General features: G+C 46.1%; 1 protein-coding gene across 2 annotated transcripts in view; it reads right to left on the bottom strand.

Annotated features, from left to right (window-relative positions):
- LOC115140788 (multiple epidermal growth factor-like domains protein 8) overlaps positions 1–14899 on the bottom strand; it is a 31634-nt gene that overhangs the window by 2688 nt on the left and 14047 nt on the right. For both annotated transcript variants that reach the window (XM_029679132.2, XM_029679133.2), the window contains exons 22-42: positions 14693–14877; positions 12310–12523; positions 11814–12057; positions 11564–11696; positions 11186–11436; positions 10910–11020; positions 9675–9793; positions 9243–9480; positions 8894–9065; positions 8536–8699; positions 8173–8308; positions 7846–8077; positions 7541–7667; positions 7246–7462; positions 6906–7120; positions 6559–6754; positions 6101–6269; positions 4861–5053; positions 4483–4653; positions 4006–4136; positions 171–303 (exon numbers count right to left, since the gene is read on the bottom strand). In XM_029679132.2, the coding sequence (XP_029534992.2) occupies positions 171–303; positions 4006–4136; positions 4483–4653; positions 4861–5053; positions 6101–6269; positions 6559–6754; positions 6906–7120; positions 7246–7462; positions 7541–7667; positions 7846–8077; positions 8173–8308; positions 8536–8699; positions 8894–9065; positions 9243–9480; positions 9675–9793; positions 10910–11020; positions 11186–11436; positions 11564–11696; positions 11814–12057; positions 12310–12523; positions 14693–14877 (3751 nt within the window). The remainder of the gene's footprint in view (positions 1–170; positions 304–4005; positions 4137–4482; positions 4654–4860; positions 5054–6100; positions 6270–6558; positions 6755–6905; positions 7121–7245; positions 7463–7540; positions 7668–7845; positions 8078–8172; positions 8309–8535; positions 8700–8893; positions 9066–9242; positions 9481–9674; positions 9794–10909; positions 11021–11185; positions 11437–11563; positions 11697–11813; positions 12058–12309; positions 12524–14692; positions 14878–14899) is intronic.

The raw sequence follows: 14899 nt of genomic DNA, 5'->3' as shown, positions 1-14899 counted from the left end.
GGAGAAGAAACAAGAAATACAAGTGCATGTAAGTACTGTGCTTATTGTCTGTATATGGATGTGATCTTTACAACCAGGAATATCAAGGTATCCTTCTTCAGAACTCCCCCTGCTGTATCAGTATACCTGCTTGTAAACTGTGTCTAGTGCCTGCACCATCCTATCCATACCTGTGTTCTGTAGCAGTCCTTCCTGTCGCTCTGCGGGCTGCTGAGGCAGGAAGAGGTCTCTGTGTTGTTCTGACATGGGCAGCCTGTGCCGTCATGTTCATTACACGTGTCCGCATGGCCATTACACTGACACCTGCAGGTGGGAGGAACAAAGAGCATTTCAGTTTTCTGTGAGATTCAGCCCTCCAAAGTGCTTTTTACAGAATCACACCTTCATCAAGAACACTCTTCTGAAGTGCACAGTTTGGAAATGGGCGCCAGAAGGAAAATGGCGGCGGAAGAAATGGCAGCAGTTTTACCGGCGCCCAACCAATTGTGCAATTATGTGTTTCTTTGTGTGTTATGTGTAATTAATTTTGTACATAATGTTTCTGCCACAGTATCTTACGGCAAAAAAAATGCTTCTGGATATCAGGACAGCGATCACTCACATTGGATTAGACAAAGACAGGACATACTCCGAACACCTGACAAGGCCAACATCCCAGTTATTGGCAAGAGGAAGAGACGCAGGTACAGAGGACACAGAGCGGGGTGCCTCGTAAGGATCTGCAGAAAGCGAGTGGGAAAGCTGCCCTTACCATCAATATTACTCGCCAACGTGCAATCATTGGACAAAAAATTATACGAGGTACGATCACGAATATCCTACCAACGGGACATCAAAAACTATAATATCTTATGTTTCACGGAATCGTGGCTGAATGATGACATGGACATTCAGCTAGCGGGATATATGCAGCACAGGCAAGATAGAACAGCACACGGGGGGGGGGGTCTGTGCATATTTGTGAACAACAGCTGCTGCACAAAATCTAAGGAAGTCTTTAGATTTTGCTCCACTGAAGTAGAGTATCTTATGATAAATTGCAGACCACACTATTTGCCAAGAGAGTTTTCAGCTCTACTTTTCGTGGCTGTTTATTTACCACCACAGACAGATGCTGGCACTAAGACCGCACTCAATGAGCTGTATAAGGAAATAAGCAAACAGGAAACCACTCACCCAGAGGAGGCGCTCCTAGTGGCCGGCGACTTTAATGCAGGGAAACTTAAATCAGTTCCACCTAATTTCTATCAACATGTTAAATGTGCAACCAGAGAAAAAAATTCTAGATCACCTGTACTCCACACACAGAGAAGCGTTCAAAGCTCTCCATCGCCCTCCATTTAGTAAATCCGACCACAACTCTATCCTCCTGATTCCTGCTTACAAGCAAAAATTAAAGCAGGAAGCACCACTGACTCGGCCTATAAAAAAGTGGTCAGATGAAGCAGATGCTAAACTACAGGACTGTTTTGCTATCACAGACTGGAACATTTTCCGGAATTCTTCCGATGGCATTGAGGAGTACACCACATCAGTCACTGGCTTTATCAATAAGTGCATCGAGGACGTCGTCCCCACAGTGACTGTACGTACATACCCCAACCAGAAGCCATGGATAACAGGCAACATTCGCACTGAGCTAAAGGGTAGAGCTGCCGCTTTCAAGGAGCGGGACTCTAACCCAGAAGCTTATAAGAAATCCTGCTATGTCCTCCGACGAACCATCAAACAGGCAAAGCGTCAATACAGGGCTAAGATTGAATCGTACTACACCGGCTCCGACGCTTGTCTTGTGTGGCAGGGCTGGCAAACTATTACAGACTACAAAGGGAAGCACAGCCACGAGCTGCCCAGTGACAGGAGCCTACCAGATGAGCTAAATCACTTCTATGTTTGCATTGAGGCAAGCAACACTGAGGCATGCATGACAGCATCAGCTGTTCCGGACGACTGTGTGATCACGCTCTCCGTAGCCGACGTGAGTAAGACCTTTAAACAGGTCAACATACACAAGGCTGCGGGGCCAGACGGATTACCAGGACATGTGCTCCGTGTATGTGCTGACCAACTGGCAGGTGTCTTCACTGACATTTTCAACATGTCCCTGATTGAATCTCTAATACCAACATGTTTCAAGCAGACCACCATAGTCCTTGTGCCGAAGAGCACTAAGGTAACATGCCTAAATGACTACAGACCCGTTGCACTCAAGTCCATAGCATGAAGTGCTTTGAAAGGCTGGAAATGGCTCACATCAACACCATTATCCCAGAAACCCTAGACCCACTCCAATTTCCATACTGCCCAAACAGATCCACAGATGATGCAATCTTTATTTCACTCCACACTGCCTTTTCCAACCTGGACAAAAGGAACAACTATGTGAGAATGCTATTCATTGACTATAGCTCATCACTCAACACCATAGTCCCCTCAAAGCTCATCACTAAGCTAAGGATCCTGGGACTAAATACCTCCCTCTGCAACTGGATCCTGGACTTCCTGACGGGCCGCCCCCAGTTGGTGAGGGTAGGTAGCAACACATCTGCCATGCTGATCCTCAACACTGGAGCCCCCCAGGGGTGCGTGCTCAGTCCCCTCCTGTACTCCCTGTTCACCCACGACTGTGTGGCCAGGCACGACTCCAACACCATCATTACGTTTGCAGACAACACAACAGCGGTAGGCCTGATCACCGACAAGAGACAGCCTATGAGATCCCTATGAGACAGCCTATAGGGAGGTCAGAGACCTGGCCGGGTGGTGCCAGAATAACAACCTATCCTTCCATGTAACCAAGACTAAGGAGATGATTGTGGACAACAGGATAAGGAAGACCGAAAAATACTTATTTTCCACCATAATTTGCAAATGAATTCATTAAAAATCCTACAATGTGATTTTCTGGATTTTCTTCTTCTCATTTTGTCTGTCATAGTTGAAGTGTACCTATGATGAAAATTTCAGGCCTCTCTCATCTTTTTAAGTGGGAGAACTTGCACAATTGGTGGCTGACTAAATACTTTTTTGCCCCACTGTACATACTACCTCAATCAGCCCGACTAACCGGTGCCTGTATATAGCCTTGCTGCTATTATAGCTTTGCTACTGTTATTTTTCACTTTTCACTTTTTTTTACTGTTGTTTTTATTTCTTCACTTATCTATTGTTCACCTAACACCTTTTTTTACTTAGAAATTGCATTGTTGTTTAGAGCCTGTAAGTAAGCATTTCACTGTAATACCTGTTGTATTCGGTGCATGTGACAAATAAACAGATTTGATTCGGATGGTGTGAACACCAAAATATGGCTCCATGTCCCTTTCATCCATTAAGCAGTGGTGTAAAGTACTGAAGTACTACTTAAGTATTTTTTTGTGGTATCTGTATTTTTCTTTACTATTTATATTTTTGACAACTTTTACATTCCTAAAGAAAATGTACTTTTACACCTTACATTTTCCCCGACACTCAAAAGTACTCATTACATTTTAAATGCTTAGCAGTACACAAAAATTGTCAAATTTCACACACTAAACAGAGAACATCTCTGGTCATCCCTACTGCCTCTGATCAGCCAGACTCACTAAACAGAAAACATCTCTGGTCATCCCTACTACCTCTGATCGGACAGACTCACTAAACACAAATGCTTTTTTAAATGATGTCAGTGTTGGAGTGTGAACCTGGCTATCCGTAAATCAAAGAAAAAAAGAAAATTGTGCCACCTGGTTTGCTTAATATAAGAAATGTTAACTTATTCATACTTTTGATAATCAAGTATATTTTAGCAACTACATTTACTGTTGATACTTAAGTATATTTAAAACCAAATACTTTTACTCAAGTAGTATTTTACTGGGCGACTTTCACTTTTACGTGAGTCATTTTCTATTAAGATATCTATACTTTTACTCAAGTATGAGATTTTAGTACTTTTTCCACCACTGATTGCAAGTGAATTAGATGTGGCTAGAGGTTCATTTGAAAGGAATCACTACTCACTTGTCACAGTTCCCCTGCAATAGGAAGTAGCCGCTGAGGCAGCTCTCACACTTGTCCCCCACGCTGTTGTTCTGGCAGCTCACACAAACCGCTGCGTCCTCTGTAGGACCCTCCGACACCCACTGAACAATCTGATAAAGGAGAGGGAGTTCAACAAGAGAATTGCAGTTAAATGACATCCAAGGTGGTATACCTGTTCCTACACAGTGAGTTTCTAGCTTGCACATAAATCTCTTTAATTACTTCTTATTTTTATTTCTTATCCGTATTTTTTTTAAACTGCATTGTTGGTTAGGGGCTCGTAAGTCAGCATTTCACTGTAAGGTCCAGACCTGTTTTATTCGGCACATGTGACTAATAAAATTTGATATGACCACAAAAGATGTTGTTGATCAGATCCAAAGTAATCCATTAATAAACTCAAAGCAAGTTGGAAAGAACATATAAATTACATAAAACAGACAGTGAGTCACTTACTCTGTCTGGGTCCAGAGGGTGGTCTTGGGGGTGGTCTAACGCCCTCTTGTGTTCGTCCCGGGACAGACACACTGCGCTGTTACCCCTGCAGAACTCCCGACAGGGGCGGCACGTCCCCCCGCCCACCGCCAACCCCACATACAGGGGCTTACACTTCTCACAGTGATCACCCTGGAACAGGAGAGAGAGAGCCACAAACATCCGTATATGATACACTGAATGAACTGAGAATCTGATCTGTGATCAGCACCAGTGTGTCACTAGTGTTTTGGCACTCAAGATACACACTGGGCTGTGACATGCATAATCTTACAGTTGATGTGCTGAAATACTGGGTGTGTGTGTATATATGTGCGTGTGTGTGTCTGCCCCACTCACCATAGTGTTGTTTTTACACTCCAGACACTTGTCAGGCTCAGACACTCCTTTACAGTTGCTGTGTTTGTTACAGCGACACTGAGACGAGCAGTTGTCCCCCACAAAGCCAAAGTGACACTGACACACTCCCGGGGACACACAGGTCCCGTTGACACAGCCCTGAGCACAGACTGGCTCACACTGGCCTGACACACTGCAGAGAGGGAGTAGAGAGAAAGAGGAGAAACTTAAACAGATACTATATATGCATGTGTGTGTGAGTGTATGTCTACTGAATTTGTAGCTCTGTTTGTTTCCAAGTTTTAATGTCACATGCACAAGTACAGTGAAATGCCTTTCTTGCAAAACCCAACAATGCAATAATCAATGTATTACTAGAAAAAAAACACAAAGTAAGCAATAAGGATACTATATACAATAAATATTTAGAAAGTCTGTTCCAATACCATATTTACATGTGCAGGGATACTGGAGTGATGGAGGTAGATATGTATAGGGATAAGGTGACTGACTAGGCAAAAGGATATAAGATAAACAGAGTAGCAGCAGCTTGTATGTGAGTGAGTGGGAGGGTGTGTAGAGTCAGTATAAATGTATGTGCATTTTATGTGTGAGTTAGCAGATGATGGTGTGTGTGTGTGTGTTGGAGTGAGTGTGTAGGGCCCTGTGAGTGTGCTTAGAGACGGTGCAAATATTGAAATAGAAGGTCAATAAAGATACAAGACAAACTCAGTCTGTGTAGCTATTCTGTTAGCTAATTATCAGGCTTATTGTTTGGGGATAGAAGCTGTTAAAGAGCCTGTTGGTGTCAGACTTGATGCATCGGTACCACTTGCTGTGCGGAAGCAGAGAGAATAGTCTATGGTTGGAGTCTAACAATTTTTCGTGCCTTCCTTCCACACCTCCTGATAAAGATGTCCTGGATGGCAGGGAGCTCGGTCCCAGTGATGTACTGGGCTGTCCGCACAACCCTTTGTAGCGCCATACGATCGAGGTCGGTGCTATTGCCATAACAAATCAGTGATGCAGCCAGTCAAGATGCTCTCAATGATACAGCTGTAGAACCTTCTCAGGATACTATGTATGTATACCAACTGAATATGTAGCTTTGTTTGCAGGACAGGTGGAGTGATAGTATTGATGATTGTGATGATGATGAGGTTGTGTGTGTATAGCTGTGGAGGTATCCAAGTGCTGCTACTTCTGCCGTTAATGATGATTGTGACGTGTGGCTTCCTACCGGCTGAGAACGTAGCCCTGCTTGCAGGTGCAGTGGTATCCCTGGGTCAGGTCATGGCAGTCCTGGGTGATGTTACAGTGGTGGTGGCCGTTGGCACACTCATCCTCCTCTGGGCAGTGGAGGAAGGACCAGCTGCGGTTTCCCTGGGGACACACTCCCTCACTCACACCTGACACACACACGGGGAAAGTGAGGAGAAGAGGTAACTTGAAATAGTTGGTTATCGGGAGTAGAGAATATAACACTAAATGTCGGACAATAAAGTTGTATTCTATAAAGCTCATATTTTATTCTCTCTCGCTGTATATATATATATATATATATATATATATATATATATATATATATATATATATATATATATATATATATATATATACACACACACAGGATGAGGATCTATTATTCTATCCTATAAAAGGATATTCTCAAGATCTACTTCATTCTGTTCCCCTCACCGTTGAGGCCTCCCTGCTGGCAGAGTCCAGCCCCGTTGCCCCCCTGGGCAGCACACCAGCCACACTGGGGCCAGGCGATGCATTGAGAGCACTGGGTGAGCTGAGCGCACTGGGGGGAGCAAGAGTCCCCATCAGACAGCAGACGACCACACTGACCCGCCTCACAGCGCAGAGGCACGAAGGACGGACTCACACACTGGAGGAGAGGAGAGGGGGAAGGGAAGAGAGGGCAGAAATATAGTCTTGTTCATTTTTTAAAGCTACAATGCAGAAATATATTCTTTGCAAAACATTGACACAGATATGGCCCTACCCCGCCACCCACACACAGTCTGTCTCCGTCTTACCTGCTGCAGTGCCATGCTCCACACACAGTGCTGCCAGCCCCCGTCTGAGCCCCGGGAGCCCAGGCAGAGGTTGCAGGTGCTGAGGTGGTGGCAGGGGGGCGGGCAGGGCAGAGGAGGGGAGGACTCCACCTGCATGGGGGACACGTTGAGCAAGGCGTAGCTGAAGCACGTCCAGTCGTAGGTGGGGTTCACACTCAGGATGCGCCTGGTCTCGCCTGGGGGAACCGCAACACAACTTGTAAGAGAGTAGTTCTCAGTTATTCTAGCCACAACTTAGTCTAGTGGTCTACCCATAGACTCCTGTCCCTAGCAATAGAAGGTGAATGGAGGTGTCTCTCACCGGTGCGTTTGAACTGGCGTGTCCACATGCACTTCCCTGAGGCGGTGCACTTGGGGCAGTCGGAGGCCTCACAGCTGGTCTCAGTACAGTTGCTGGACAGGAAGATCTCTCTCTGGTTGATCCTGCAGTCGTGTTCTGAGGTGCAGCTGACTGTACTGCTGATGCATGCTCCCTCTGGACAGTTGGTGCACCACTTACACTGCAGAGCAGACTGGGACTGACAGAGAGGGGAGGTTAGTGTGTGTGTGTGTACTGTCTGAGCTGATGTTTGTGTGCATTTGCGTGTGTGTATTACCTGTGAGGGGCTAGAGAAGGTCCTGGGGTGGCGTGCCAGACACTCGCTGCAGGTCTTCAGTCTGCGACACTGGTCTGGTAGACGAGGGGTGGGGGAGCAGGGAGACTGACCAATGGAACAGCCCAGTCTGAGAGACAGGGACAACACACCATAAAGAGGGAGAGAAGGGATAGTTTGTCACTAATTCTGAGATAGGGAAAGAATAAACATGATTACACAAAGTGACAACACCAAGAAACACCTCCAAAATAAAAGACAGTCACAACTTGGAAACAACATAATTCCCATGATAACCATAGCTTTACCTCTCAGCAGTATCAGAGGCGGCGCAGGTACCCCTGCACCAGACACAGCTGCCTGTGGTGGTGTTGCAGGCCTCGGGCGTGGGCAGCAAGGCACAGGGGTCAGAGGGAAGGGTCAGGGTGAGAAGACGCCCCAGGGTGACCCCGTTGAACCCCCCAGAGAGGAACAGCCGCCCACCCCAGCCCACCATGGCCAGAGACACTGAACGGTTAACCGGCTCGCCCACCGCCGAGTCTGAACGAGAGGAAGGATAATCTCCACATCATCATCAAACTGAGCATATACGCAGTGGTTTGGCTAGCCACATGTAGTGTCAGTCACACAGTTACCTGGCTGTATCCAGGTGTTACAGTTGATCTGGTACAGAGACACTGTGTTGCTGTAGTCCTCCACTCCTGTCCTCCCTCCCACGATCACCATGGTGTCTTTTATCAGGGCTGCAGCGTGGAAAAAACGGGACAGGGGCTGGGGAGAGAGAGGGAGAAAGTGAGAGAGGGAGAAAGAGAAAGAGGGAGAAAGTGAGAGAGGGAGAAAGAAAAAAGAACGTGTTAATATAAGAAAAATTGTTAAGATACAATGACGATGTCATCAATTAAGGCCAGCCTGGGAACATGTAAAAGCTGTTTAAATACCGGTTAGCTAGTTGTGAAAGAAGCATGTTCTCGTGGTAAAGCTGCCGTGGTAGTACCTACCTTATTCCCCTGTGAGGGGACCAGTAGGGACCAGGTGAGGTTGGCATAATAGAGACTGTAGAGCTCTCCTGAGGGCTCCACTGTCTCCACATGGAAGCGGTAGCCTCCGAACACATACACGGCGTCTGTCTGCTTGTGGTACACAGCCGAGTGGCCATACAGACCTGGAGAGGACAGGACACACAGGAGTCAGTCAAGAGACAACACGGGAGGGTTAAGGGTTAATCAACAGACTGGTAAATTATGCAACATCATAAGGGACTACATAGTGGGAGAGGTTCCACGAAAGCTGAGTAGGGACTTTCCAGATTGGCAGGTACTAAGTGAGTTAATGAGTGCAGGTGGAGGTCCTTCTGACCTGTAGGAGGTGTGCCGGTGTGGGGGGAGACGGTCCAGTTGCCAGAGTGGATGTTGAACTCCAGCAGGTGATGGTTGAAGCCGTTCTCTGGAGAGTAACCTCCGATGAGCAGCATAGAGGAGTCCCGACGCACCGTTAGAGTATGACCTGCCACCGGTGGCAGCACTGAGCTCTGTGGGGGAAGAGGACACAGACTAATTGGTTACATAGAAGTCAATAGTAAATTGAATCGTGCGGTGTAGGCTGACAGTTAACTACCAATATTTTATGTTTAGTGTTTTTTTGTTCCTATATTTTCCCAAGTAAGGCAAGATGGTGGATAACTAAAACTAAACAAACCAACTCTGACCTTGTGCTGTCTCCACACCAGACTGCTGAGGTTGAGGCTCCACGTGTCCATGGCGACGCCCTTCTGCGTGACACCGCCCACCACCAGCATGAGGTTGTGAGTGGCTCCCTGGGCGTCAGAGAGAGGCTCATGACTGGCCAGGAGGGCAGAGGCGTGGTGGTAGCGGGGGCTGGGGGTGGAGCCTTCCTCCACTGAACTGGTCAGCATCTGAGTCCAGCGCCGCTCCAACACAGAGTACCTGAACCCACCAATCAACACAGAGAAATGACATGAACCCACCAATCAACACAGAGAGGGAAGAAAGACAGAGAAACTAACTGATATGAGTTACTTGTCATTTCAAACAATTACAACAACAAAATTGCTGTTTCATAAAAGGCATTTTTAAATTAACGATAATAAAAACACAGCCATTAAAGTCATCCCCCCCACCTGTAGACATTTCCCAGGATGCCCTCTGAGAGAGAGAGGCCTCCATACATCCAGAGGTTCCCCTGGGGCCCAGACACTAGAGAATGGCCCATCCGGTGGAGAAACCTGTGGGCCTGGTTCTGTGGAGGGAGGGGGAAGTTTAACCTCTTGAGTGTAGGGGGCAGTATTTTGATGTTTGGATGAAAAACATACTCAAATGAAACTGCCTATTTCTCAGGCCCAGAATCTAGAATATGCAAATAATTGTCAGATTAGGATAGAAAACACTCTAAAGTTTCCAAAACGGTCAAAAATATTGTCTGTGAGTATAACAGAACTGATATTGCAGGCGAAAACCTGAGGAAACTCCACCCAGGAAGTGCTGTTTTTCCTAAAACATCTCTGATCCATTGCATGCCTTCCCTCCATTTAAATGGAAGTCAGCCAGATTCATTTTCCTATGGCTTCCACATGGTGTGAACAGTCTTTAGACATAGTTTCAGGCTTTTATTCAGAAAAATTAGCTAAGAAGATCACATCGCGTCACTGGATGGCTGGGTGCCAGCAGAGTTTTGCATGCGTGAGCAGCTTGGAGCAGACATTTTCTCTCTCACTCCTATAGAAAAAGCTACGGTCCGGTTGAAATATGATCGACTATTTATTGTAAAAACAACCTGAGGATTGATTATAAAAAACGTTAGAATGTTTCTACGAACTTTACGGATACTATTTGGAATTTTCGTCTGCCCCGTCGTGACCGCTCGAGCCTGTGGATTTCTGAACATAACACGCCAACCAAATGGAGGTATTTCGGATTTTAAAATAATCTTTATGGAACAAAAATAAAATTTGTGTAACTGGAAGTCTCGTGAGTGCAAACACCCGAAGATCAAAGGTAAGCGATTCATTTTATTGCTTTTCTGACTTTCGTGAACAATCTACTTTGGTGCTAGCTGTTTGTAATGTTTTGTCTGCTGAGAGAGATGTCCTAACATAAACGCTTGGATAGCTTTCGCCGAAAAGCTTTTTTGAAATCTGACACGCCAGGTGGATTAACAACAAGCTAAGCTGCGTTTTGCTATATTGCACTTGTGATTTCATGAAAATTTTATATTTTTAGTCATTTAATTTGACGCCATGCAATTCAGAGGATGTTGACGAAAATGATCCCTCTAACAGGATGGGTGCGCCAAGAAGTTAACACTGTGACACTCTGTGATGGGAGTGTTTTTATATATGTGTGTCCTGGTTCTTACCGCTGTGAGCTGTGTGTCCAGTAGGGTTTCCCAAACTAGGCTGCTGGAGTCCAGAGGGGTGGAGCAGTCAGAGCCGCCCCAACCTTCTGCACATACACACACTCCCAGAGACTAAAACGTACACATAGAGAGAGAGGGTTAACATTAGAGACACACAAGAGACTGCAATATATAGGAACAGGATAAACAAAGAGGAAAACATCAAAACACTAACAAAACAACAATGAGCATTCAAACTGTCTTGCAGTAACAGTGCTAGTGTTTAGTCCCTCTCACCAAGTTACAGGAGCCTCGGCCCTCTGCTAGCCCACAGCCCTCGGGACAGAGGGGCCTGTCGCAGTACGGTCCCCCATACCCCTGAGTACACTGGCACAGCCCCTCGCTGCACTGCGCCCCTCCCTGGCATACGGGTGACCCATCCTCCCCCGCCTCAGAAACCTGGCGACAACGCCGCACCCAGAAGGAGGCGTTGAAACCCTGAGGGCGGTCGGACGAGACGTTGGCCTCAAAGTACACAGAAATCACACCTGGGAGAGAAAAACAGAGGGATCAGAGAGGGAATCTTTCAATACTACTCATGATATTTACAGTCAGAAAATAAGTAGGAGAAAAACTTTATTTTAAAACTTTTTAAAAATGACTAGAAGTTTTAACCTGAAGTGGCCTCCACTGTAATTGGCTGAGTCCGGGTTGTCCCACAGAACGCGCCAATCAGGTTGTGGTCCGAGTGCACCACCCCGTTGCTCAAGAAACGAGGCAGGCCATCAAACACGTAAACGTAGGAGCTCTGTGTGTGAGAGACAGAAAATACATCTCAGGCCATGGGAATGCTGGTGGCTCTGTTCACTACAGCACAATAAACATCAGTCTGTGTTGTAGGAGTTAGTGTGTAGTTAGTACTCACAGTGCACTGTGTGTAGGAGTCTGGGTGCAGGGTGAGAGCCACAGGAGGGCACAGCTTGCCCGGCACACAGGGGACCAGGTTCTCAGAGACAGACAGGACCCACAGACAGTGGGAGAGTCCCCCCTTCCCCCCGACGCCCCCTCGCCACCCCAGGGAGGACGAGATGGGGAGTTCAGAGAGGGGTGACTGGTGGGACAGGATCACAGAGCGCCCCTGACACTGACGGAAACAGGTGCCATTATTCCTGAGGAAGAGAGAGTTGTATAAGTGATATGCATTAAGTGAGAGAAATTCAAACATTCAAATGTATAGTGAAGCAGGTTCTTAATTACAGAGCACATAGCAACTGGTTGCTGATGCACAGTACACATACTGTTCTATAAAACAGATCAATTACAAAATGCCTATTATTTTCCCCTTGTAATTCTGCAAAACTAATTTCCTCACTGGGGATAATAAATCCATCCATCCAGAGTCCATTGTCTGTCCCCCTCACCTGGGGTCTCCGTAATATCCAGGCAAGCAGGATTCACAGTGTGGTCCCTGGGTGTGGTGTGTGCAGTAGCATTGGCCTGTCTGATTGTGGCAGAAGCCCAGGAGGGGGCCTCCATGGCCGTTACACTGGCAGGGCACACAGCCCCCGCCCCCGGCCAGCGCAGAACCAAAACTCCCTGGTCGACAGTGCTCACACTGGAGACCCATTGTCCAATCTGAGGAGAAGGGAGAACGGAGAGCACATTAACTAATTAGAGAAAGTTATAACTTTTGAAATTAATAAACTACAGTCGTGGCCAAAAGTTTTGAGAATGTGAAAATTTAAATGTGTCAAAGTATGCTGCCTCAGTTTGTATGATGGCAATTTGCATATACCTCAGAATGTTATGAAGAGTGATCAGAGGAATTGCAATTAACTGCAAAGTCCCTCTTTGCCATGCAAATGAACTGAATCCCCCAAAAACATTTCCACTGCATTTCAGCCCTGCCACAAAAGGACCAGCTGACATCATGTCAGTGATTCTCTCGTTAACACAGGTGTGAGTGTTGACGAGGACAAGGCTGGAGATCACTCTGTCATGCTGATTGAGTTCGAATAACAGACTGGAAGCTTCAAAAGGAGGGTGGTACTTGGAATCATTGTTCTTCCTCTGCCAATCATGGTTACCTGCAAGGAAACACGTGCTGTCATCATTGCTTTGCACAAAAAGGGCTTCACAGGCAAGGATATTGCTGCCAGTAAGATTGCACCTAAATCAAACATTTATCAGATCATCAAGAACTTCAAGGAGAGCGGTTCAATTGTTGTGACGAAGGCTTCAGGGCGCCCAAGAAAGTCCAGCAAGCGCCAGGACCTTCTCCTAAAGTTGATTCAGCTGGGCACCACCAGTACAGAGCTTGCTCAGGAACGGCAGCAGGCAGAAGACTTTTGGAGCCACTTCTCTTCAGGAAAAACATCAGGGACAGACTGATATTCTGCAAAGGTATAGGGATTGGACTGCTGAGGGCTGGGGTGAAGTCATTTTCTCTGATGAATCCCCTTTCTTATCGTTTGGGGCATCCGGAAAAAAAGCTTGTCCGGAGAAGACAAGGTGAGCGCTACCATCAGTCCTGTGTCATGCCAACAGTAAAGCATCCTGAGACAATTCATGTGTGGGGTTGCTTCTCAGCCAAGGGAGTGGGCTCACTCCCAATTTTGCCTAAAAACACAGCCATTAATAAAGAATGGTACCAAAACATCCTCCGAGAGCAACTTCTCCCAACCATCCAAGAACAGTGTGGAGACGAACAATGCCTTTTCCAGCATGATGGAGCACCTTGCCATAGGGCAAAATGATAACCAAGTGGCTCGGGGAACAAAACATCGATATTTTGGGTCCATGGCCACGAAACTCCCCAGACCTTAATCCCATTGAGAACTTGTGGTCAATCCTCAAGGGGCGGATGGACAAACAAAAACCCACAAATTCTGACAAACTCCAAGCATTGATTATGCAAGAATGGGCTGCCATCAGTCGGGATGAGGCCCAGAAGTTAATTGACAGCATGCCAGGGTGGATTGCAGGGGTCTTGAAAAAGAAGGGTCAACACTGCAAATATTGAGTCTTTGCATCAACTTCATGTAATTGTCAAAAAAAGCCTTTGACACTTATGAAATGCTTGTAATTATACTTCAGTATTTCATAGTAACATCTGATCAAAATATCTAAAGACACTGAAGCAGCAAACTTTGTGGAAATTAATATTTGTGTCATTCTCTGTTATGAATTTGATGTATACATTTAAAGTAATGATAGGACTATATCTAAAAGAATTCTACCCTGTCTCTGTATAATGATGAAGAATGTTTGTTCATAAGAAAAGAGGGACTGTTAGCAGGCAAGGAACTGTGGCAGACAACTTGTGACCACTGTGAAACTGATAACAGGGAAGGAAGTCTCCCCACCTAGGGAGGGGAGAAACCTTGGGCTTGCAGTAGATTGTGTAACATGATTCCAAGCAGGATGTGATAAGCGATGTATGCGTAGGAGAAGACTTGTAAACTATATTGTCATTGTCTGAGAGGAGGAGGGACATTTATGACGAAATGGGAGATATATAAACCAATGTACATGATGATTGGTAGAGCTCTCGTAAATAAACGTAAATAAACGTTGCTGACTATTGTAGACTGGCCTCTGTCTGTTTCATTTCAACAAGAATCTTACAAATTCTTGGTAGCAGACCGAGTAGTTTAATTGAAATTCAGTTTATGAATATTGAGAACATAATTCTCTTAACATTCTCAAAACGTTTGGCCACGACTGTATATTTTGTTTTTCTGGTCATCTTGGGGTGTTGCTGTAATTTTTCCTTTTTTGGGCTGATATTTATGTTTGTCTCACCCTGGCAGTGGTCACAGATGCCTGGGGCAGTGATACAGGTGCTGTGGAAGTTACAGCCACAGTCCACGTCACACTCCACCCCGCTCAGCACCAGTGTGGCTGGGTCAGATGTCCAGCCCAGGGAACACTCACACTCGAACCGCGGGCTGCCGCTGCACTGGCCCTCACGACACTCATTATAACAACTGGAGCAGAAAGAGAGAGGTC

This window comes from Oncorhynchus nerka, linkage group LG3, assembly GCF_034236695.1.
Source record: "Oncorhynchus nerka isolate Pitt River linkage group LG3, Oner_Uvic_2.0, whole genome shotgun sequence".
NCBI classification, from domain to species: domain Eukaryota; kingdom Metazoa; phylum Chordata; class Actinopteri; order Salmoniformes; family Salmonidae; genus Oncorhynchus; species Oncorhynchus nerka.
The sequence above is the reverse complement of the archived record's forward strand: the minus strand, read 5'-3'. Positions and strand labels throughout refer to the sequence as shown.